Source organism: Oncorhynchus keta, chromosome 29, assembly GCF_023373465.1.
Source record: "Oncorhynchus keta strain PuntledgeMale-10-30-2019 chromosome 29, Oket_V2, whole genome shotgun sequence".
NCBI lineage: Eukaryota > Metazoa > Chordata > Actinopteri > Salmoniformes > Salmonidae > Oncorhynchus > Oncorhynchus keta.
This window is the reverse complement of record NC_068449.1, coordinates 16,176,339-16,202,120: the sequence shown is the minus strand read 5'-3', so window position 1 is coordinate 16,202,120 and position 25,782 is coordinate 16,176,339. Positions and strand designations below refer to the sequence as shown.

Below are 25,782 nucleotides of genomic sequence, written 5' to 3'. Positions count from 1 at the left end.
GCCCCAGCCCTGCGAAGGGTTGTTTTTTTCTGGTTGTGCTGGGGAGGATGGGGAGAGTGGGGATGGGACAATAAGTAGACCAGAACCATCTGTTCACGCGAGAGAGGGAACGGCCACTTACACAGACAGGAACCTTGACCATTTTTGTTAAATGGTAAACGACCTGAGTGAACAATCTTCATTCATCCACGATCTTTGCCCAGACCCCCATGAGAAACGCTTTATGATAGATAACATGGCACTCCTTTTTAGCTTTGTACAAACCATCCTGATCTCACGAGCTTAGGGTCTGTTTCGTGAGACCAGGATGATTCATATGAGGCGAACTCTTTTTAGGGCCTAAGCCAAGTTGGCGTAGTCTAAACCAAGTTTGCTTTTTTCAAGTTTGTATAATTTTGCCAGGCACTGTAAATAGCCTAATTCCCATAGAGACCTGGAACTTTCCATAGTTTTTGTGAAATAAACCAATGATGTAGGCCCAGGCTATCACTGCCTCCATTCCAATGCTTTCAAGCCTCCAAGCCTACTGCTGGGCCAACCTTACAGGCGCAGGCCTACCCCTACAACAGGATTCACCAATATGTTTAATTTTATATGATTATACACCTGAAAAAATGTATAAGATACCACTAGATCAAAAAGAGGTGACAACTCAAAAGGCTATAACACAGAGTTCCAATACCCAGAGGCGCAACATCGCAAGTTTTCCGGGAACTCTTGAGAAGCAGACCAGGACGGGGTTTTGGGTTTGAGAAGTGAAACATTCTTCCTTCGTTCTTAATTTTCTCGAAATCTAAAGGCACAACCTCGATTCAAGCCAACGTCTTAAGTAGTTGAACATGTCAATTACTCCAGCCTCGTGAAAGTGAAAAACGGACTTTATATTGAAGGAGTGCCTTTGATTTGACATCTTGTACATGCGCAGTTCGGAGCGTGACGACCGATGACGTGTGTCTGCACATGAGATTTGCTAGCTATCTTCATACTGTACTGTCTTTGGCTATAATTCCATCTGGTAGGTTGCATGCCGTAGGACAGCCCAACTATGCTCCCTAGTGGTCAAGGCCCGAATTTAAAGGACATCAGAGAAGAATGGATCAAAGTTAGAGAAAGCTAGGCCTGTATAAAGTTGATAAAGATGCATTCATTTCTGTTAGAAAATAATCACATGACATATTGGGTGTTTTCATGAGAGAAACAGGAGTTTATATGTCTACTCCACCGAGAACAAGTGGAGTTGGTGCACTTGGCTACTTCGTCCCGACTCTTTCGTTGTGCTCAACCCCACCGCATTGACGAAGACGGATCTAATGCGCGGTAGGCTACAGAGGGAAGAAAGGACAACACACGGACTATATTTCCACGAGGAGGAAAATAAATCGATTTAAAAAAAGAAATTATTCTACTTTAAAGGTTGTGTATAGTTACTTTTTTCGCAGAGTAAAAAGTTTGATGCATGCGTCACTGTTTGGAAAGAAAGAACATATCAGCCAACTTCTTTTGAAACTGGTTTTGTGTTTGTAGAACAACAATGTTTGCTTTTGTAATTCCTTGGATAAATAGGCATGTTTCTGAATAAATATGTTTATGGGACGACTTGGATTTCCCTCCTAGGCTACATTAATTAGGTTAAGGTGCGGTTCTGTAAGTCTAGGACTACATGCATGAAACTTCCTTCGGTTTATCAATCCAATTTAAAATCTTGATTAAAGGCTTTCTTGTTCATTTAAAATGTGAGAACAATGCAAACGCCCAAAGCCACTTGAGGTTTGAGTGATCTCCATCATTAGTCGGCTACAGATTTGGTTTGAGTACTGCCAGTGCCTGGTGTATTGGCAATCTCCTTTGGACTGATGTTATGCACTCACACGATTAGACAACCTAATTTAGGATACCAGCACAGATTTTTATTGTTATTACTACTACTAATGTAAATAGACTTATGTCTAGTGTCTTCTGTAATTAAAATGTATGCAAATTTACCTTGGATATGATATCGTTTGTTTTCTGTGCTAATGATAAGAAGTTGTGGGGTTCTATTCTGTCTCCTGGTATATCCCGCTCACTAAAATGTAGTTTATTTTGTTGTTGGATTTGATTTACACCACAAGTACGACACCAAATTCAAATGAACATTCAAATGAACATGGCGTAGATTCTAGGGTGTGTAATGTTTAGTCTGGGTGCACGATCTCTCTGTCTTACTGGGCATTCAATATGCTAGACTAGAGGGTCGGGTTCAAGTGATTAGTTTACTTGTGAAAAAAAGTAGACCTTTTCCATAGCACTTCTCTAATCATATCACGTGATTAGAGAAGAACTATCACTGGCTTACCACACACCCTGCAGCCCCCGCCCAAAAATAAACTGCTACGTTTTCTCTCATGCCAAAATGTGTAGAATGGCATATTATTAGCTATGTAACTGCACATGTTCCTTTCTGCCCCATGGCCAAATGTGTAGAACTGCTGGAAGTTTCTTATTTCCCCCCCCAGACCTTGCGGGGCCCCTCAAATGTGTTGCCACTGAGTGCTATGTGTATGATTAGAGAAGTGATGACTGATTTCATTGGTGCATAATTTCCCTTGTGGAACATGACATTGTGCAGTGTCATATTGGAGATGAATCTTACTGATTGTTGTGTGCAGGTCTCCTCTGCAGCCTCTGCTCTGTCCTGACTGAGAGCCACTGGTGTGTTGCCCACTTTCTCACTGCATCATGGGTACCTTCTCCAGCAAGGACGGCCATGGACCCACAGGTACCCTATGCCCCCCTACAATACACACACACACCTCACTTAATTAACCCGCCAACCCCCCCTTTCTGTGCTGAACAAGTCTATTGACTTTTCTTACAGAGAACAAAGACAACATACCTTGAGACTCGCATTTATATTTAAGCTTTTAGTCGACGGTGGAAAGACCGAAAGGAGACTGGAGGGGGGATGGACAGAGACTGACATGAATAGAGAGAAGGAATGAGACAAGAAGAGGGGAAGAGACAGGAGATTGGGGAACACAACGTGTGTGTGTGTGTAAGCCAGAGGGTAGGAATCTTGGCTGGGCTCATTCTCCTCGCGTCCTCTTGTGATTCGTCAGGCTCTGCTGCCCCAGCTGTGATGAATCGGCAGAATTCCCCAGCTCTGCACAAGGGCAACGGCTTAATCATGGCAAGCCTAATGCTGGCAGACACACTCACACTAGCACACTATGGCTTGGAATAGGTGCATAAAAGACAGCAGTGGAAGTGGGGAGTTATGGCCCGTCACTCTGTATTTGATGTGGATTGATATTTAACTGATCATGATGCATCACTTTCAATAACTTGTTTAGTTGAACTCGATCAGTGGTAATATCAATTAAACCTAGAGAAGGTCAGTTCAAGCGAAGGACAGAGGAGGACGGGGTCAGTGGTGGTGTAGATCAGCAGCACAGAGCAGAGGAATGTGTCTCCTGATGAGCAATTGCCCATTCATCCTGAATGACAGCCTGGGTATTGTACGGGGTTAATGGTCTGGTTTAGTCATCCTAGCAGCTCTGCATGCCCAACCAGTGACCACTGTACTCAATCTCTCACACTCTCTTTGTCAGTCTGCCTGTCTCTCTGACCATCTGTACGTGTCCCTCACTCACCCTCACACTCGTGCGTCATTGCTCTTATTCTATCCAGGGCCCAGCTTGGATTTGTTCCAAACCCCTCCTACTTCTCCAGTAACCTCCACCCTGCCTACTCTCACTCCGATCACACCCTCTACACCAGGCCAGCCAGCAGCCCCAGTACCAGTCACAGCCCTATCCCCAGCACCAGTCACAGCCCTATCCCCAGCACCAGTCACAGCCCTATCTCCAGCACCAGTCACAGCCCTATCCCCAGTACCAGTCACAGCCCTATCCCCAGCACCAGTCACAACCCTATCCCCAGCACCAGTCACAACCCTATCCCCAGCACCAGTCCCAGCCCTATCCCCAGCACCAGTTACATCCCAAGGCCCAGCACCAGTTACAGCCCAAGGCCCAGCACCAGTTACAGCCCAAGGCCCAGCACCAGTTACAGCCCAAGGCCCAGCACCAGTTACAGCCCAAGGCCCAGCACCAGTTACAGCCCAAGGCCCAGCACCAGTCACAGCCCAAGGCCCAGCACCAGTCACAGCCCAAGGCCCAGCACCAGTCGCAGCCCTAGCCCCAGCCCTAAGTGGAAAGAGACTCCTGCCCGTCAGCCCAGGCTACTCTGTGATTGGTCCTGGGTTTATCTCCCTGCAAGGAAGGACAGGAAGTAATGCAGCAGTGCCTGAAGGGTGGGTTGTGATGGGGTGTAATGGAGGCCCCACCAGGTCTAGTCCCAGGATCCCTGTACCCCAGGGGAAGAGCTCATCGATGAGCCCCACCAAGACTCCTTCATCCCTGGGTAGCTCCCTGTCCTCGGCCAGCCTGATTAGCCCGGTCAGCCCCTCGGGGCAGAGCGAGAAGGACAGTGGGCTGAGCCTGACCACGCTGGAGCACCATGGGTCTGCAGACAACCAGGCTGAGATTGAGAGGCTGGTGGAAGAGTGTAGGACAGCACTGGGTCTCAGTCCCAGTCAGTATGCAACACTAAACATCCCAGGTAAGAGCAGCACATCATGTACATAAACATTACCACTCCCCCTTAATAGCAATGCCTAAAATAATCCCCCATTATGAAATGCATGATGTCATACCTCTGAATTATATGAATAACTACTACCAAATGCATTTTTCTGTCCTCCTCCCTCTCTCACGCTTCCTCTTTCTCCTTTTTCTCCCTCCCCTCCCTCTGTCAGATGTGTTGAAGCATCTGCTAGTGGAGCGCCAGGAGTTGACCGCTGAGGTCCAGAGTCTGAGGGAGACCATGCAGGTGAGAAATACCAACAAGACATCCCAATAAACACTAAACTTACCTTAGGACAGAAGATGTCCTGTTTCCAAATCAGGAAACTGATTTTACATAATGTAACCCTTCAGCTTCAGTCTAGTTCCAGATCTGATTAGGCTTTAGTCTTCTGACTATTGTTGCCATGCAGCACATTTGGCATAATAACAAAGGAACACTGTAGAGGACAGTTGGCTAAAGCACAAACAGATCTGGAGTGAGGCTCATCATGGCTACACATTTAGACAGTAGAACATGACAGATTATATTCCTATTAATGGAAGTACTGAAGCCCAGGTGTGTATTTCCTTCAGTTTTAATCAAATACAATTGTATTAGTCACATGCTTACTTATGAGCCCTTAACCAACAATGCAGTTTAAAAATAATATGGGTAGGAATAAAAGTAACAAGTAATTAAAGAGCAGCAGTAAAATAACAGTAGCGAGACTATATACAGGAGGGTACCGGTACAGAGTCGATGTGTGGGGGCACCGGTTAGTTGAGGTAACATGTACGTCGAGTTATTAAAGTGACTATGCATAGATGATAACAACAGAGAGTAGCAGCGGTGTAAAAGGGGGGCTGGAATCTTTGACCATTTTTAGGGCCTTCCTCTGACACCGCCTGGTATAGAGGTCCTGGATGGCAGGAAGCTTGGCCCCAGAGATGTACTGGGCCATTCGTTGTACCCTCTGTAGTGCCTTGTGGCTGATAAGTTGCCATACCAGGCAGTGATGCAACAAGTCAGGATGCTCTCGATGGTGCAGCTGTAGAACCTTTTGAGGATCTGAGGACCCATGTTAAATATTTTCAGTCTCCTGAGGGGGAATAGGTTTTGTCATGCCCTCTTCACAACTGTCTTGGTGTGCTTGGACCATGTTAGTTTGTTGGTGATGTGGACACCAAGGAACTTGAAGCTCTCAACCTGCTCCGCTGCAGCCCTGTCGACGAGAATGGGGGTGTGGATAAGTTTAGAAATGTAAACAGGAAATGACACCACCCTGAGGCAGAGGTCAGGGCTGGGTTTCACCGCTTGTAACATCTGAGTTTAGGAGATAACAACAAAAGACCCTGTCATCTCCACCCATAAATGGATCAGAGCAAGGGCCTCTGGGAGACGTGGTCCTGCTAATAGGCCTCATCCTGTCCTAGACCCATCCTGAGAGGCCCAGGAGGAAATGCTCTGATACCGTTTTGCCCCCCTTGCTCAATGCACTATCACAGGTTCCTGTATTGAAAGGGCTAGATGGTGTGTAGAAAGACATGGTAAGGAAGATGGAAGTTTAAATTCTTTGAGCGTTGCTCAGACAATCCAGAGGCTCCCAAGAGATTCCAATTCAGATTCCATTTTTTTTCTGTTAATTTCCTGTCAAAAGCCCATTCCAAACCTTGACCCACCATAATTATTTTTCTTTCCAGGGGCTCACAGCTTCCCCTGATCTGCTCCAGATTGGGAAGATGGAATACAAGCCCTACTCCCTCCATCCCTCTCTCTTTTCCTACCATCCTCTCTTTTTCTACTTCCTTCCATCCCTTTATATAATTTCCTCTCCTTCCCTGAACTCTTCAACATATATGTAGGGACCCAAGGCAGATAGACTGAGCTGGGGAAAGCCAAGAGAGACGGGCTCTAGTGAGAGAGAACCTCTACCCCTAAATATTAAATTCAGTGTTTCTAACACTGTTGACTCAGTTGTGTAATATAAGTGATAAAAGCTTTAATGTACTTTCAGAGAGTGACAGAGATGTGTGGAGGAGGGGGGCTGCATTCAGCTGTCGGAGACAAAACTTGTTTTGTTTGGTGGCGTTAGGGAAAAAGTCAGACTGTGTTAGAGGGAGAGAATGGAGAGACTGACTGACTATTGTTGGTGTGTGTGTGCGCTAGAGAGAGAATGGGGAGAGAGATCAGACACATTGAGTCTTGGCTGAGATGTGGGTGTCGGGCTGCAGTGTTTACCCTTTCCCTGGGCCTCACTCTCTCTCTCTGTGCTTCTCTCTACCTCTCTCTTCCTCTCTTTCCCTGGGCCTCTCTCTCTCTCTCTCTGTGCTTCTCTCTACCTCTCTTCCTCTCTATCCCTGGGCCTCGCTCTCTCTCTCTCTGTGCTTCTCTCTACCTCTCTCTTCCTCTCTTTCCCTGGGCCTCGCTCGCTCTCTCTCTCTCTCTGTGCTTCTCTCTACCTCTCTCTTCCTCTCTTTCCCTGGGCCTCGCTCTCTCTCTCTCTGTGCTTCTCTCTACCTCTCTCTTCCTCTCTTTCCCTGGGCCTCTCTCTCTCTCTCTCTCTCTCTCTCTCTCTCTCTCTCTGTGCTTCTCTCTACCTCTCTCTTCCTCTCTTTCCCTGGGCCTCGCTCTCTCTCTCTCTGTGCTTCTCTCTACCTCCCTGTCTCTCCACCTCTCTCTTCCTCTCTTTCCCTGGGCCTCGCTCTCTCTCTCTGTGCTTCTCTCTACCTCCCTGTCTCACCACCTCTCTCTTCCTCTCTTTCCCTGGGCCTCGCTCTCTCTCTCTCTGTGCTTCTCTCTACCTCCCTGTCTTTCCACCTCTCTCTTCCTCTCTTTCCCTTGGCATCGCTCTCTCTCTGTGCTTCTCTCTACCTCTCTCTCTCTCTCCACCTCTCTTCCTCTCTTTCCCTGGGCCTCGCTCTCTCTCCCTGTGCTTCTCTCTACCTCTCTCTCTTTATACCTCGCTTTCTCTACCTCTCCACTAGCGGTCAACCGATTATGATTTTTCAACGCCGATACCGATTAGTGGAGGACCAAATAAAGCCGATACCGATTAATTGGACGATTTTTATTTACACACACGTGTGTATATATATGTACAGTGCCTTGCGAAAGTATTCGGCCCCACTTTGCGACCTTTTGCCACATTTCAGGCTTCAAACATAAAGATATAAAACTGTATTTTTTTGTGAAGAATCAACAACAAGTGGGACACAATCATGAAGTGGAACGACATTTATTGGATATTTCAAACTTTTTTAACAAATCAAAAACTGAAAAATTGGGCGTGCAAAATGATTCAGCCCCTTTACTTGCAGTGCAGCAAACTCTCTCCAGAAGTTCAGTGAGGATCTCTGAATGATCCAATGTTGACCTAAATGACTAATGATGATAAATACAATCCACCTGTGTGTAATCAAGTCTCCGTATAAATGCACCTGCACTGTGATAGTCTCAGAGGTCCGTTAAAAGCGCAGAGAGCATCATGAAGAACAAGGAACACACCAGGCAGGTCCGAGATACTGTTGTGAAGAAGTTTAAAGCCGGATTTGGATACAAAAATATTTCCCAAGCTTTAAACATCCCAATGAGCACTGTGCAAGTGATAATATTGAAATGGAAGGGGTATCAGACCACTGCAAATCTACCAAGACCCGGCCGTCCCTCTAAACTTTCAGCTCATACAAGGAGAAGACTGATCAGAGATGCAGCCAAGAGGCCCATGATCACTCTGGATGAACTGCAGAGATCTACAGCTGAGGTAGGAGACTCTGTCCATAGGACAACAATCAGTCGTATATTGCACAAATCTGGCCTTTATGGAAGAGTGGCAAGGGGAAAGCCATTTCTTAAAGATATCCATAAAAAGTGTTGTTTAAATTTTGCCACAAGCCATCTGGGAGACACACCAAACATGTGGAAGAAGGTGCTCTGGTCATATGAAACCAAAATTGAACTTTTTGGCAACAATGCAAAACGTTATGTTTGGCGTAAAAGCAACACAGCTCATCACCCTGAATACAACATCCCCACTGTCAAACATGGTGGTGGCAGCATCATGGTTTGGGCCTGCTTTTCTTCAGCAGGGACAGGGAAGATGGTTAAAATTGATGGGAAGATGGATGGAGCCAAATACAGGACCATTCTGGAAGAAAACCTGATGGAGTCTGCAAAAGACCTGAGACTGGGACGGAGATTTGTCTTCCAACAAGACAATGATCCAAAACATAAAGCAAAATCTACAATGGAATGGTTAAAAAATAAACATATCCAGGTGTTAGAATGGCCAAGTCAAAGTCCAGACCTGAATCCAATCGAGAATCTGTGGAAAGAACTGAAAACTGCTGTTCACAAATGCTCTCCATCCAACCTCACTGAGCTCGAGCTGTTTTGCAAGGAGGAATGGGAAAAAATGTCAGTCTCGATGTGCAAAACTGATAGAGACATACCCCAAGCGACTTACAGCTGTAATCGCAGCAAAAGGTGGCGTGACAAAGTATTAACTTAAGGGGGCTGAATAATTTTGCACGCCCAATTTTTCAGTTCTTGATTTGTTAAAAAAGTTTGAAATATCCAATAAATGTCGTTCCACTTCATGATTGTGTCCCACTTGTTGTTGATTCTTCACAAAAAAATACAGTTTTATATCTTTATGTTTGAAGCCTGAAATGTGGCAAAAGGTCGCAAAGTTCAAAGGGGCCGAATACTTTCGCAAGGCACTGTGTATATATTTATGTATATATATGACAATTACAACAATACTGAAGGACCAATGAACACTTTTATTTTAACTTAATATAATACAGAAATAAAATCTATTTAGTCTCAAATATATAATGAAACATGCTGAATTTGGTTTAAATAATGCAAAAACAGTGTTGGAGAAGAAAGTAAAAGTGCAATATGTGCCATGTAAAAAAAGCTAACGTTTCAGTTCTTTGCTCAGAAAATATGAAAGCTGGAGGTTCAATATTCCCAGGAAAGAAATACACTTTAGTTTTGCCAGCCTAATCTCAGCAGTTGAGAAGGTTGAAGTCATAAACAGCACTGTGATCAAGCATTGCTTAGAGCTGCTGGCAAACGCAGTAAAATTTGAATGAATGCTTACGACCCTGCTGCTGCCTACCACCGCTCAGACTGCTATATCAAATCATAGGCTTAATTCTAATATAATAAACACAGAAGTATGAGCCTTAAGTCATTAATATGGTCAAATCCGGAAACTGTAATTTCGAAACAAAACGTTCCATATTTTATCGAATGGGTGGCAACCCTAAATCTAAATATTGCTGTTACATTGCACAAACATCAATGTTATGTCATAATTATGTAAAATTCTGACAAATTAGTTCGCAACGAGCCAGGCGGCCCAAACTGTTGGATATACCCTGCCTCTACGTGCAATGAACGCAAGAGAATTGACACAATTTCCCTAGTTAATATTGCCTGCTAACACTAAATATGCAGGTTTAAAAAAATATACTTCTCTGTATTGATTTTGTTTATGGTTAGGTGCATTCGTGCAACAATTGTGCTTTTTATGCAAATGTGCCTTTGTTAAATCATCACCCGTTTGGCAAACTAGGCTGTGATTCGATGATAAATTAACAGTTAACCTAGTAATATCATCAACTATGTGTAGTTAACTAGTGATTATGTGAAGATTGATTGTTTTTATAAGATAAGTTTAATGCTAGCGAGCAACTTACCGTGGCTCCTTGCTGCGCTCGAGTAACAGGTGGTCAGCCTGCCACGCAGTCTCCTCATGGAGTGCAATGTAATCGGCCATAATCGGTGTCCAAAAATGACGATTACTGATTGTTATGAAAACTTGAAATCAGCCCTAATTAATCGGCCGACCTCTACTCTCTACCTCTCTCTTTCCCTGGGCCTCGCTCTCTCTTCCTGTGCATCTCTCTACCCCTCTCTCTCTCTTTCTCTCTCTCTCTCTCTTTCCACCTCTCTCTCTCTTTCCCTGGGCCTCGCTCTCAATTCAGATTTAATTTAAGGGCTTTATTGGCATGGGAAACATATGTTAACATTGCCAAAGCAAGTGAAGTAGATAATATACAAAAGTGAAATTAACAATAAAAATGAGCAATAAAACTTTACTCTCAGAAGTTCCAAAAGAATAATAAATACATTACAAATGTCATATTATGTATATATACAGTGTTGTAACAATGTACAAAAGGGAAAATAAATAAGCATAAATATGGGTTGACCTTTTCTTGTGGCAACAGGTCACAAATCTTGCTGCTGTGATAGCACACTGATATTCCACCCAGTAGATACAGAGTTTATCAAAATCGGGTTTGTTGTCTAATTGTGGATCTGTGTAATCTGCGTCTACTAAATGACTAAACTGTAAATGTACCTCTCTCTCTCTCCTGTGCCTCTCTCTCTGGACATCTGAGGGTTCACCGCTCCTCTCTCACCAACCCCCCCTCCTTCAGCACAGAAACTACAACAATTACTTCACAACTGTTGCTTTTGACTCTTATCCCCCCCATGCTAGCCTCCATGTCTCCCCTCATTCATCCATTCCCTGTCCGTGTGGTTGGTTGGTGGGTGGGCTGATCCCAAGGATTTAATAGCTCTCAGGTCTGCTCTGGGATCATTTCCAGGTGGACAGTGCTGCAGATTTCCTGGAATGAGCTATTTGGTTTTGGCTCCAGAAACTCAAGAGGCTGGGGTTGAACTTGTTTACATGCCAAATGAAGGTTGTGTGTCAAATTTGCAATGCGTAAAAAATGGTGGAGGCTGGGGAGAAGGTAGATACCGTGTGTGTGTGTATATGGGAGAGGTATAAGCAGTATGTCTTTTCTCTAGGTGAGTGGGTGAGTGTATCCACAGGCCTTGTAAGTAGAGGGACTGAGCCAGTCTCTTAATGAGTATCAGAGTGTATGGGAACTGGTTGTTCAACACACCCCAGTGAATGTGGAAAGCTGCAGAGCCACGGTAGAGTGAGGATGTTTCCCCAAGTACGCGTTAGGGAGTCTGGGTGTGGACGTAAACTGAGGCGTGGGGACAGATGGATGGTTCTTTCTCTCTCTTTCTCTCTCTATCTCTCACACGCACCAACCGAGAAACACATCTGGAATTAGCTCAACACTCCCAGAGAGACTGTTCATGAATCAGTGTATGAGAGTCCACATCTGTGCCTGTGGTGGGTCACTATGTCAGTACCTCAGGGATGTATATATATAGAGAGAGCGAGTGTGTGTGTCTGAGGGAAAATCAACAGTGTTATCTTTGAGTTAAGGAGTGTCCCATCCTGTTTCCCTTCTAAGACATACCCTATTTGGACACTGACAGTTAGTTAGCTGTACAGACAGGATTCAGAACAGGCTACTAAAGAATGTGGGGGTTTAGACTAATGGTTTCCCACGTTGTCCTTTTTCTCCCATCTGGCGTTATGAGTTGCATCATGTGTACTAATAAAAAGTAGTTTGTCTCTGCTGCCATAACAAGGCAGTTTAAACTCTGTGTGAGGCTGTGTGTTTGTGGATTTGAATCAAAGAATATGGGAACGGGTTGTTCAGGGTTTGTGTGGTTTTACATGCTGTAAAGTTTGTGTTCGAGAGAGGGGTGAACTTCACTTTATGGCTGTGTTCGAAGGGAAAAGACAAAGAAGGAAGGTGTGTGTTATCGAGAGTGGGTGGAAGAGAATATGTTCTCTGTGTGTGTGTGTGTGTGTGTGTGTCTCCAGTGACTGCATAATTGGCCCCAGCTGTGGTCTTGAGTCGCTGGTCAGATGAGGAAATGATTTGGCTCCAGTTTCTCTGTCTCTTCTCCTCCTCCTCCACGTCTCTATCCATTCTTCATTTAATTACCAAACGACCCAACTCCTCCACACTCCCACGTTACTCTGCGGGTCACATTGCAATGTTCACGAACCGAGTCCATCTGTATGTTACCTGAGTGCTTTGGAGCTTGTTAGTCCTCTATTTCCATCATTATAGGGATGTCTGCTCTCAAAAGCTTTTCTCAATATGAGAGCTTGGGACTAGAAGATTCTATCTGCAAAAAGATGATTCTGAGATAATTGGCTTTGAATGTCCAAGTCCTCATTGGAATGGTTTCAGCAATTTTTACATTGTATTATTTAACTAAATTAATTGGGGGTATATAGGTAGAGAACAAGGCTACAGTATGTCAATAACTCAATTTGGACACAGGAGATGTGAAGAAAACATGGTTGATGTTTGTTGGTACTTTACCTTGGTGCAGTTCTATCATTGCAGATGAGGTTAGGGGAGGAGCCCACTTTACAATATTGAGATGCACCGTCTGGTTTTGATTTGAGGACTTGGTGTTGGTATCTTGGTATCACCCTTATCATGAGTTAATAGCTTGATGCGGGGGTAATTCAAGATGGAACTGATAGACACGGTCGCCCTGTTCCTAGCTTCTAGCCAACTACAAGCATTTCAATACACCCGCGATAACATATGCTAAATATGTGTATGCGACCAATAAAATGTTATTTGACGTTTATTGGAATGAGTCTTGTCCTGGAGGCAAAATTAAGTGATCCTCGCTAGATTGGCCAGCTGCAAAGTCAACATTGTCTATATTGTACATTTTCATGAGAACTTAAATGGGCTTTTTGATCTTAAATTAGGGTTAGCATTGTGGGTAAAGTTAGGGTTAGGTTTAAAATCAGATGGTATGACTTTGTGGTTGTGCCAGCTAGTGACCACTCTGCAGAACTGAAATTTACCAATAATGCTCTGATTTCCTTTCCCTGTTTGAACTTGATACATTTCTAAGGAAACATATACAATAATCTCAGTGCATCAAAAACCCTTGGGAGTAAGAGCTGTTAACACTTCCAGGTTAGTGGATCTGATTTGAGCACCTGAATGGGGCCAGGGCTATTTAAATGAAAATACAATTTTATTGGTGCATACACATTTAGCAGATGTTATTGCGGTGTAGCAAAGTTGCTTAGGAGCAAGAAGCAGAGCTTCCATGTCTGTCGACGCCACCATGTCAAAACCCTTTGGCACAGGGTCCCGATGTGGCTCATTTGATTCCCTAGTGCCACTCCTCTAAAATTGCAAAAGCTTGCCTCTCATTCTGTCCAATATTTGAGTCAGATTATGAATGCCAACTGGATATTTGATCACTAAATAGCTCATAGTCTCTAGAGGCCCAGTGCTGTGTATAATGTGATGCTGGCAGACAAATGAATATGGAAATGATGTCATATGAAATCAAAGATTAAAGACTTGCACTCTGGGTGTGAATATAGAAATAAACTTTAAGACCAAATTAGTTAACTCCAGGCCTTGAGCTGCAGACTATACATATGTTTGTTCCAGCCCAACACTAACACACATGATTCAACCGTTGGACTGTTCTTCATAGTAGCTAACTGTTAGTGTCTTCCTTCCTGCAGACGGAGCGAGTGGAGTGGAACCAGTTCCAGTCTGACCTGCAGGTGGCGGTAGCAGTGGCCGACCGACTGAGGGCCGAGGCCGAGGAGGAGCTGAACACGCTCAGAGCGGCTCAGATGGATACAGAGCGGGAGCTGGAGGCTGCCCAGCAGAGACAGAAAGAGACTGATGGGCAGCTGGTCAGCCTGAGAGGAGAGCTGAGGGAGAGCAGGCAGAAACTGGTCCACCTCACCCAGAACCAGGGACCAGGACAGGCCCAGGCTCAAGCCAAGACCCAGGGCATGGAGAGGGCTACTGGGGAGACCAGCACACTGGAGACCCAGGAGGGGACACACCGGGGAAGGGAGAGGGGGATCAGCAGGTTTGGCCGAGGAAGAGGAGATGACAAGATGGAGAAGAGGAGCCAGGAAGAAGGGAATAAGAATATAAGTGTGAAAGAGGCTCGAACGGACACTAAGGGCGTAGCCAACAGGTACTTGAGGAACGTGACCAATGAGGAGAGGAGTGGAGAGGAAGGGTGTAGCATGAGGGAGACACAGAGGAAAGTCACACAGGAGAGGGCAAGGTGAGTACCATGGTGACTTCCTGTTTGTATGAGTTCAACTATACATGAACTTACGCTCAGCCTCCTGCTTGTAATGAAGGTTAACGTCCATGATTTATATAGCTGGCTATTCTAACAAAAAGCAATCCAGACCGATTTTTGGACTGCTGTAATGGAACAGAGATTAACAGGCAGGGCACTTGAGGACATGGATTTGTAAAAACCATGTTAAAACTGATCCACTACTACGCTTTCAGTTAGATTATTCAAAAATAATCATTTTCTGTTTTGATATATTTTTTAAACATGAACTGAGAATAATGTGTATCAATAACAGTTGGCTTTGCTCTCATGTCTGACCCCTGATAAGTTGAACAACAAATGTTGTGTGGCTGTGTGAGTTCAGTTCATCCAATAATAGCAAAGCACATTTCTTGATTTCAGAAGCCTTTCCAGACTACCCGCATCTTCAGACTCCCCTGCTGTAATGAATGGAACATCCCAGTCCAATACTGCCACAATAGCTGGATCTATAAACAAGGTGAGACCATTTAAAAGTTGGGGTCTAACTGCTTGTTTGTGTGTCATACCTCTGGAAATATTTAACGATATTACTATTCCAACCATTGGCATCATTGTGTTAGTCAGTGTGTTTTCTGATCTACTAGAATTTGAATGCTATGTTATTGCGTAGGAATATTGTTACTGTAATTTAATTATGCCAATGTGTTTTCATTAATTGAAAACCCTTAATCTATTTTATGATAATTTGTAAGATTCTTGTTTGCATAAAATAGACGGAGACCAGCCATTTCAATAATAGGTAACATAATTTATTCTTGGAGCGCGCTGCCACGTTACCACGAGCAACAGTTTATATACAATAACATGACGTCATTTCATTACTTAACAGAATCCCCTCCTCTCGACCGGGACAAAGTGAGGTTAAAAATTCATTCTAACTTACTAACACACTCCCAGGTCACACAACATAATTGAATTAACTTTTGACCCCCTCAACATTATCGATCACCACTTAGCTGACAGTTCTAATTAACAGAGAACCTAGGAATGCACTCACTTCCTTATCCAAAACACCCCAGAGCTCAGTTTCGTCGGTTCAATCATAGGTTAACTACCTTATCTGTTTACTTAATCCACAAACCATTCCTTTCTTCCTAGTTGGAATGGTGTTCTTTAACTTTCATTACTCTTTGTCCGTGTCACACTTCTTATGAACTCATATTGTTAATCAGATATCTTATGAACTCATATTGTTAATCAGATATAATAAAACAGAGTATAAGTTTACTTAGTTACAGTTCCATTTAAAATGATTTGTTCAGTCATTTAATCATAATTTTCCTAACAAATATATATACTGTATGGTGTGTCCTTTCAGAACCAAAGTCAAACCAGAGGAAGAAAAGGGCTAGAATGGCAAGACAGCTGGTCCAGCACTCACACAGGTGTGTTTCTATGTGCGTTCCACAATCACCCATGTGTCAGTACGCTCACCATTCCATGTTGCTCTTATGTCTAGTAACGGAAATGAGCTAAATCCCTTTCTATTGACATATGTGTGTTCCAGGGAAACGGGAGGAGGCATTGAACCAGTACAACTCTGCCCTGGCAGAGCTGCCCCCAAACACGACCTCTAAGACCAGGTCTCAGGATGGCTTTAATCTACTGCTACGCCGCCATGGAGGCTCCAAGAGGAACTCTCTTCTGCGCTGGTGTCAGAGCCGCACTCAGGGCTACAAGGTACTGTAACGTATGTGTGTGTTACGGTTGGGCGATTTATTATGATAGCGTCGTCTTTCGACGATGATTGGGGATGACATCGTGATGTGACCCAAAACGTAGTCTCGCAGGGATTCACACGTGACATTCTGAGTAATTTGTTGTTTCCTATTTGCTATAGTTCATTTCTATACATATGTTCTATAGGAGCTACAGAACACGTGATGACTGAAGGCCAGACAGAGCGGAGAATTCCACAAAAGCAGCACAAAATGTCCAGTCTGAAAATATAGTTTCTCTCTCTGTCAGATGCATTGGCATCAGGCTATAGTAGCCTAAACCTTTAAATTTTTTCTAAATAACAGACAGTTAAGGAATATCTTATGTCAAGCTGTTTAAAAAAATAACGTAGCCTGTTGAATGGAGAGAGAGAAAGGAATATAGGCAATGAATATGACAGAAGGCTACGCTTCATCTTTTCATGCATGGCTTTCTCCCGATCAAACAGAATGAAACGGCGTTCCATCTCAAAGTTATTTGAACAGCTTAAAAACTTAAGGTAGCCAGTAGTGCTTAGCGATTAGTGCCTTTTGAGGTCAGTTTGGTTTCGGTTTCAGCGATTTTATTTTTCTTGAAATTGTATCAGTATTATTATTTTTTGGTATATAAACTCTGCAAAAAAAGAAACGTCCTCTCACTGTCAACTGCATTTATTTTCAGCAAACTTAACATGTGTAAATATTTGTATGAACATAACAAGATTCAACAACTGAGACTAAAACTGAACAAGTTCCACAGACATGTGACTAACATAAATGGAATAATGTGTCCATTAACAAATGGGGGGGTCAAAATCAAAAGTAACAGTCAGTATCTGGTGTGGCCACCAGCTGCATTAAGTACTGCAGTGCATCGCCTCCTCATGGACTGCACCAGATTTGCCAGTTCTTGCTGTGAGATGTTACCCCACTCTTCCACCAAGGCACCTGCAAGTTCTCTGACATTTCTAGGGGGTTAATGGCTCGAGCCCTCACCCTCCGATCCAACAGGTCCCAGACGTGCTCAATGGGATTGAGATCCGGGCTCTTCGCTGGTCATGGCAGAACACTGACATTCCTGTCTTGCAGGAAATCATGCACAGAACAAGCAGTATGGCTGGTGGCATTGTCATGCTGCAGGGTCATGTCAGGATGAGCCTGTAGAAAGGGTTCCACATGAGGGAGGAGGATGTCTTCCAGTAACGCACAGCATTGAGATTGCCTGTAATGACAACAAGCTCAGTCCGATGATACTGTGACGCTACGCCCCAGACCATGACGGACCCTCCACCTCCAAATCGATCCCGCTCCAGAGTACAGGTCTCGGTGTAATGCTCATTGCTTCGATGATAAACGTGAATCCGACCATCACCGACTCGTCAGTGAAAAGCACTTTTTGCCAGTCCTGTCTGGTCCAGCGACGGTGGGTTTGTGGCCATAGGCGACGTTGTTGCCAGTGATGTCTGGTGAGGACATGCCTTACAACAGGCCTACAAGCCCTCAGTCCAGCCTCTCTCAGCCTATTGTTGAAGTCTGAGCACTGATGGAGGGATTGTAAGTTCCTGGTGTAACTCAGGCAGTTGTTGTTGCCATCCTGTACCTGTCCTGCAGGTGTGATGTTCGGATGTACCGATCCTGTGCAGGTGTTGTTACACGTGGTCTGCCACTGTGAGGACGATCAGCTGTTCGTCCTGTCTCCCTGTAGGTGTCTTAGGCGTCTCACGGTATGGTCATTGCAATTTATTGCCCTGGCCACATCTGCAGTCCTCATGCCTTCTTGCAGCATGCCAAAGGCACATTCACACAGATGAGCAGGGACCCTGGGCATCTTTCTTTTGGTGTTTTTCAGAGTCAGTAGAAAGGACTCATTAGTGTCCTAAGTTTTCATAACTATGACCTTAATTGCCTACCGTCTGTAAGCTGTTAGTGTCTTAACAACCGTTCCACAGGTGCATGTTCATGAATGGTTTATGGTTCATTAAAGCATGGGAAACGGTGTTTAAACCCTTTACAATGAAGATCTGTGAAGATATTTGGATTTTTATGAATTATCTGTGAAAGACGGGCCTGTAAAAGGGAAGTTTTTTTTTTTTTGCTGAGTGTTAAATATATATATTTTTTACATTAAATGCACTATGCATTTTGTGGGTTGAGTGCTGTAACAAAGACTAAAGCAATGTATATTGTGACTGCCCATTACTTCTGATTACTTATGAACCATCATTTATTCACAGTACTTTAATCAAACATTTTAGTTGTTGTGGATTTTACATTTGTTTTATTTGATGACATTATCCGGCCCAATTGGCCCAGCATCGTCCGGGTTTGGCCGGTGTCGGCCGTCATAGTTAAGAACGCATTCTTATTTACAGACTTGCCTAGTTAAATAAAGGTTAAATATTTTTTTTTAAATAATTCTCATATCTATAGAGCTGCCGGCTAAGCTTTCTGACAAAATCACTATTTTGTACTTCTTCAAAGTAAATAAGGCATGCTTTTATGACTGCCGAATACCAACTATCAATCCCTTAGTTCAGATACCTCACAAAGAAACTGCTCTCTGTGTCCCCTCTTGATCGCACAGATCTGAAATTGTAGTTGATTATCAAGTTTTCTACGCTAAACTGTGTAGAACATTACCCTGTTGGAAACTACAACTCCCTACTCCATCGCACAGTTTGGGCAGATGATATGATTTATCTATAGAGAAACTGCAGCAAAATATGCCATTGAGCTCACAGAAAGAAAAAAGTATGAAATGGAATTCAAGTAATTGAAACAACATCAGTCAATTAGTTGTTTAAAAAACATTTTGGTTAATCACTCAGCACTAGTAACCAGAGGACTAATAATGAGAGAGAACAAACAATATCAATAGCCTATACAAAAATCTAATGACACGTTTAAGCTTATTAAGACAGAAATGATTCATGCAGCCTGGGAGACTCCCTCCGTGAGACGGTAAACCAAATGACCAATAACCTATCCTCCTCCTAGGCTGATCATAAAAGTTAAGAAAAATGTAACTTAAGAACAGTAGCTTATTTCCTAAATATTCTAGTCTTAAGGTGTTGTTCAAAAAGAACAAGAAAAGTCTATAGCCTAAGTCTATATTATGATGCAAATAAAGCAAGAATTATCCAGTACTGTGGACTGCTTCTATCCAGCACTTGATATAGTCCTGTAACCTAGAGCTCACTACTGTAAGACAGCTGTTCCTCATCACAGTCACTACACGCACACGCGCACACACACACACACACACACAAACTTTTTCTGCTCCTCCACCAGAAAGGAATTGTAGAAAATATTTGCCATTGTCTGCACTTGGCCTCTGCCCAGGCTTTCAACAACATTATCTTTCGACATGTCCAGTTTGATTCGATTTCGTGCTACAGCCCAATAGTCATTTTAGCAGATTTGTATTATTTATTTATTTTAGTAGGGGCGAAAGCATCGCTCATCACAATGTTTTATGGGTACATAATCACAATATGACAAAGGTTGACATCACCCATCCCTTGTGTGTGTGTGTGTGTGTGTGTGTGTGTGTTGAACAGGGTCAGGAGAAAGAATGCTTTGGGACTCTGATGTAAAGAGAATGTTGTCCTGATGTAATAACTCAGCACTCATTATGGTGGTGTCTTTACCCTCTCTGCCCCCGCTCACTTTCTCTATTGACAGAATATTGACATCACTAACTTCAGCAGTAGCTGGGCGGATGGTCTGGCCTTCTGTGCTGTATACCACACCTACCTCCCTTCACACATCCCCTACTGCACCCTTAGCCCTGACAACAAGGTGGGTAATACTAGGGCTGTGGCGGTTATGACATTTTGTCAAATGTTGATTTTCATCCAAATCTGCCGGTCTCACGGTAATTTACCGGTAATTAACATAAACGCGTTTAGCATCTCCAGGCTTCCACGCATAGCCTACAAGCTATTGATACAGACTATTGGAACATGTACATCCATTTAATGTCGCCTAGACCATCACAATAAATCCATTATTAATTTTAGACAGGTCTAAAGAAACATGATATGAAGAAAATTGAGTCTATTTCAAAAGAACACAATAGCATATTCTGAGTTGTCCTTATGTTAGTCTCTGATCTTGCTATGTCATATGGCTGTGGGCAACACTAGTTCATATAGCAGACTTGCTTAGAATTCCGTGGCATTATTTTATAGTATGAAGAATATAATTGAACATAGCTGGGAGTAAACATTTTTAAAAGTATATTTTCCCCAAACGATTTCCAGATGTGTGCACATGCGGTTATTTTGTGTTGAGTCGTTTACAAGGTAACAGGTCCTCTATATGCTTAATTTAGAGTTAATTATGTAACTTTAGTTGTGATACAAATGTTAGGCTATATGTTTAGATGATTAGTACATTCTGAGACTGCATGATGCGACTCTGATTTTAAAAAAGTTGCATGCAAGGCATGAGCTCAGCTCTATTTCTTGCGCAGGCTGCACACACTTCATCGGTCTCTCATTCGCAATTTGACAAGCACTTGATAATATTCTCACCTAAATAAAACAATTTAAAATAAAGATTTGTCTTATGGATCTTGTCTCATCGCTGCTTAACCTGGAAGCCAGCCACACCAATGTGTCGGAGGAAACACCATTCAACTGACGACCGAGGTCAGCCCGCCACGAGGAGTCGCTAGAGCATGATGTGTCAAGTAAAGCCCCCTCTGGCCAAAACCTCCCCTAACCCTGATGACGGTGGGCTATTGTGTGCCCCCCCATGGGACTCCCGATGCAGTGCCTTAGACCGCTGCGCCACTCGGGAGGCCCTCCATCAGACTATTCTTAATCTAATATGATCTTTACATATAGCTTACTAATATTCACTGAGTATACAAACATCAATAACACCTTGTCTTTTCATTACATGTGAAACCTATGATCCCTTATTGATGTCACTTCAATCCGTGTAGATGAAGGGAAGACCAGTTAAAGAAGGATTTTTAAACCTTGAGACAATTTAAAGCATGGATTGTGTATTTGTGCCATTCAGAGGGTGAATGTGCAAGACAATACATTTAAGTGCCTTTGAATGGGGTATGGTAGTAGGTTCCAGACGCACCGATTTGTGTCAAGAACTGCAACGCTTCTGGGTTTGTCACACTCAACTGTTTTCCGTGTCTATCATGAATGATCCACCACCCAAAGGACATACAGCCAACTTGACAACTGTGGGAAGCATTGGAGTCAAAATGGGCCAGCATCCCTGTGGAACGCTGTCGACACCTTGTTGAGTCCATTCCCCAAAGGCTGATCTGAGGGCAAAATGGGGGGGTGCAACTTTTATATTAGTGTACACTGAGTATACCAAACATTAGGAGCATCTTCCAAATATTGAGTGCACTCCCCCCTTCTGCATTCTATGTATGCCAGGTAGGCTACCCCTGTTGTAAAGGGGATTAATGTGCTTAATTTCAATAAATATAGCAGTATGAGAAAGCTGGGATCCTCTTTTTAAATAGTGTTCAGTCAAAACTCTTTCACACGCGATTGCTCAATGACTGGGCTTATAAGAACACATTTCACTAGGCTCTGTAGGCTGTGCGCTCCGTAGGCTATGTGCTCTGATCGTGTTCCAGGGGTCCTAGGCCTATAGACCACGTTTGGAGTTATTTGGCCACTTTAGTTGTGATACAAACCTTATCTAAATATATAGGCCTATGAGCTAGACTACATGATGCGTGCAACTATGATTTGATAAAGTCAAAAAGGTCATAGCTGTTTCTTGTCTGCACACGCTGGGCATCATTCAGAAGTGATAATATTGTCACCATCACGCTATTCTCAATTTAATTTTTTCTTTAGTTTTGACCATTATCATGCACCTGTCGAACAGGAGCAGGGGGAAAAATACATGGCATCCTTATGCACTTACAGGGGGGCAAAAAAGTATTTAGTCAGCCACCAATTGTGCAAGTTCTCCCACTTAAAAAGATGAGAGAGGCCTGTAATTTTCCTCATAGGTACACATCAACTATGACAGACAAAAAGAGGGAAAAAATCCAGAAAATTACATTGTAGGATTTTTAATGAATTTATTTGCAAATTATGGTGTAAAATAAGAATTTGGTCAATAACACAAGTTTATCCCAATACTTTGTTATATACCCTTTGTTGGCAATGTCCGAGGTCAAACGTTTTCTGTAAGTCTTCACAAGATTTTCACACACTGTTGCTGGTATTTTGGCCCAGTCCTCCATGCAGATCTCCTCTAGAGCATTGATGGTTTAGGGCTGTTGCTGGGCAACACAGACTTTCAACTCCCTCCAAAGATTTTCTATGGGGTTGAGATCTGGAGAATGGCGAGGCCACTCCAGGACCTTGAAATGCTTCTTACGAAGCCATTCCTTCGTTGCCCGGGCGGTGTGTTTGGGATCATTGTCATGCTGAAAGACCCAGCCACGTTTAATCTTCAATGCCCTTGCTGATGGAAGGAGGTTTTCACTCAGAATCTCACTATACATGGCCCCATTCATTCTTTCCTTTACACGGATCAGTCGTCCTGGTCCCTTTGCAGAAAAACAGCCCCAAAGCATGATGTTTCCACCCCCATGCTTCACAGTAGGTATGGTGTTCTTTGGATGCAAATCAGCATTCTTTGTCCTCCAAACATGACGAGTTGAGTTTTTACCAGAAAGTTATATTTTGGTTTCATCTGACCATATGACATTCTCCCAATCTTTTTCTGGATCATCCAAATGCTCTCGAGCAAACTTCAGACGGGCCTGGACATGTACTGGCTTAAGCAGGGGGACACGTCTGGCACTGCAGGATTTGAGTCCCTGGCGGCGTAGTGTGTTACTGATGGTAGGCTTTGTTACTTTGGTCCCAGCTCTCTGCAGGTCATTCACTAGGTCCCCCCGTGTGGTTCTAGGATTTTTGCTCACCGTTCTTTTGATCATTTTGACCCCATGGGGTGAAATCTTGCGTGGAGCCCCAGATCGAGGGAGATTATCAGTGGTCTTGTATGTCTTCCATTTCCTAATAATTGCTCCTACAGTTGATTTCTTCAAACCAAGCTGCTTACCTATTGCAGATTCAGTCTTCCCAGCCTGGTGCAGGTCTACAATTTTGTTTCTGGTGTCCTTTGACAGCTCTTTGGTCTAGGCCATAGTGGAGTTTGGAGTGTGACTGTTTGAGGTTGTGGACAGGTGTCTTTTATACTGATAACAAGTTCAAACAGGTGCCATTAATACAGGTAACGAGTGGACAGAGGAGCCTCTTAAAGAAGTTACAGGTCTGTGAGAGCCAGAAATCTTGCTTGTTTGTAGATGACCAAATACTTATTTTCCACAATTTGCAAATAAATTCATTAAAAATCCTACAATGTGATTTTCTGGATTTTTTTTCCTGATTTTTTTCTAATTTTGTCTGTCATAGTTGAGGCCTCATCTTTTTAAGTGGGAGAACTTGCACAATTGGTGGCTGACTAAATATTTTTTCCCCCACTGTAAATAGCGAATGGAGGATGCTTTTCCCGTGGTTAATTTTCATGCCAGCCAGGTAGACTACTCCTGTTGTAACACAAAGCAATGTGCATTAAAATAAAGTTGAGAAATAAATATAGTAGGCTTAGCCTATAGAAAGCTGATGGGATACAATTTTTAATAGAGGCCATCAACTCTGTTTCCTCACGCAATTGTATAGTTTATAGAAATGTGGCGCAATATGAGCTCATGGGCTCTCATGGAGAAGCCTAGTTACTGTGACTAAACGATCACATGGAATTTGATTAGTCATGACTCGTGAATGCCGGTGTGGCAGTAGTATGGTCACCGGAACAGTCCTAGGTAACACACGCATGCATTGCACACTCATTCAGTGATTTGCCTCTCAGACATGGTGCTGCTTCTTTTATCCATAGAGCGAGAACCTCAGCCTGGCATTTAAGACGGGAGAGAATGTTGGAATCACAACATCGCTGGTGAGTCTGTTAATCAGAACTTGTGTTATTTAAAGACTGTCAAGTTTGTTGTATGCTTGTATGAAAAAACTCAACAGTGAACGCTGCAGTATTGAAGTCATCTGTGTTTTACAGACCATGGAGGAGATGCTGAGGGCCGGAGGACCAGACTGGCAAAGAGTTCTGGGATACGTGGAGTGCATGTATCGTCACTTTGAGATGTAACGCCCAGGACTGTGTTTTTGAGGGAAACCTCGGCGGGAGGTACAGTTCACTGCTATTGGTGGAAGGATGGGGAGTGGGAGTCACTCCTCTACTAGCTGATATGGTCATTGACAGCCATATAGAGAAAGTTAGGCGTTGTTGGCACAACAGAGCCCCCTTCTGGTGAAGAGTGCAGGTGCAGGTTGCTGTAAATGTCTACACTGGGACCCCATCAGAAGGTTACACAAAGTAACTGATCTTATCATACCAAACCTTTGCTTGACTCCTAAACTTTTTCTCAGCAGTGCCATCTAAAGCTGCTGATCTGTGTCCAGTGCCTTTAGTACCACAATCTTCCATTTAAAACATGTTCATGTTTCTGTCCGTTTTAGCACTCTGTAAATATGCACTTTTAATAAGCACTTTGATTGTAATTTAAGGGAGGAAGGGGGAAAGGGAGTGTATTGGATGCAGTCTCCTTGTCTAGCAATCCATTGATTCTTATATGTAACTAAAATGTGAACGCTGACTATGTTGCCAAAGATGCAGAATAAATAAAATGGGCAATATAAAGATATGTGTGTTTGTTCTGTACAGTGCTGTCCAGCAGGGAGACCGAAGTGCTTTATTACAGTGACATGACTTGGGAAATCATATGGGAGGCCTTGGTTAGTATGGTCTTTGTCTCCATCTACTGGGGTCTTCGAAGTTGACACGTTATAGCCATTGTAGTGATTAGTACTGTGATCAAAACAAATGTAATAATTGAAAGGTTTTTTCAAAGATTATTACAGAAGAACCATAATCACACAGAGGCAGACACACCCACGCAATGACCGGCTAAGAAAATATCCACCCAGTTGCTGCCCTCTTGTCACCTGTATTAATCTGTTCGCAAGTGGTAATGGAAGGATCACATCCATTTATTACATACAGTTGAAGTCGGAAGTTTACATACACGTGGAACCCAAAACCGGCTGCGCGCATGCGTCATCGTGCGCTATCGTGCATACATTTATTTTGCCCCCCACACACCAAACGCGATCATGACACGCAGGTTAAAATATCAAAACAAATTCTGAACCAATGACATTATTTTGGGGACAGGTCGAAAACCATTAAACATGTATGGCAATTTAACTAGTTAGCTTGCACTTGCTAGCTAACGTTAATTTGTCCTATTTAGCTAACTTGCTGTTGCTTATTTGTCCTGGGATATAAACATTTTGTTATTTTACTTGAAATGCACTAGGACCTCTACTCCGACAGTTAATCCACACATAAAACGGCCAACCGA

General features: G+C 43.4%; 1 protein-coding gene across 3 annotated transcripts; it reads left to right on the top strand.

Moving 5' to 3' along the window:
- Positions 1-930: 930 nt before the first annotated feature.
- LOC118362341 (cytospin-A-like) lies at positions 931-25,062 on the top strand. Of its 3 annotated transcripts, none has more exons than XM_035742587.2 (11): positions 931-1,413; positions 2,649-2,758; positions 3,670-4,602; positions 4,799-4,872; positions 14,015-14,577; positions 15,004-15,097; positions 15,959-16,025; positions 16,148-16,320; positions 20,022-20,138; positions 24,243-24,302; positions 24,417-25,062. In XM_035742587.2, the coding sequence occupies exons 2-11, from the start codon at positions 2,719-2,721 to the stop codon at positions 24,504-24,506; spliced, it is 2,211 nt and encodes a 736-aa protein (XP_035598480.2). In that variant the 5' UTR covers positions 931-1,413; positions 2,649-2,718; the 3' UTR covers positions 24,507-25,062. The 3 variants fall into 3 exon arrangements, with proteins under 3 accessions (XP_035598480.2, XP_035598483.2, XP_035598479.2); XM_035742586.2 differs by having other exon boundaries at positions 941-1,413; positions 15,001-15,097; XM_035742590.2 differs by lacking the exon at positions 20,022-20,138 and having other exon boundaries at positions 934-1,413; positions 15,001-15,097.
- Positions 25,063-25,782: the final 720 nt, after the last annotated feature.

Bases quoted from the DNA above. Each gene is read 5' to 3' on its own strand.
- LOC118362341 (XM_035742586.2), top strand. From the start codon at position 2,719: ATGGGTACCTTCTCCAGCAAGGACGGCCATGGACCCACAG. The intron at 4,873-14,014 runs GTGAGAAATACC...TCCTTCCTGCAG, and splicing joins GTCTGAGGGAGACCATGCAG to ACGGAGCGAGTGGAGTGGAA. The intron at 16,026-16,147 runs GTGTGTTTCTAT...TGTGTGTTCCAG, and splicing joins CTGGTCCAGCACTCACACAG to GGAAACGGGAGGAGGCATTG.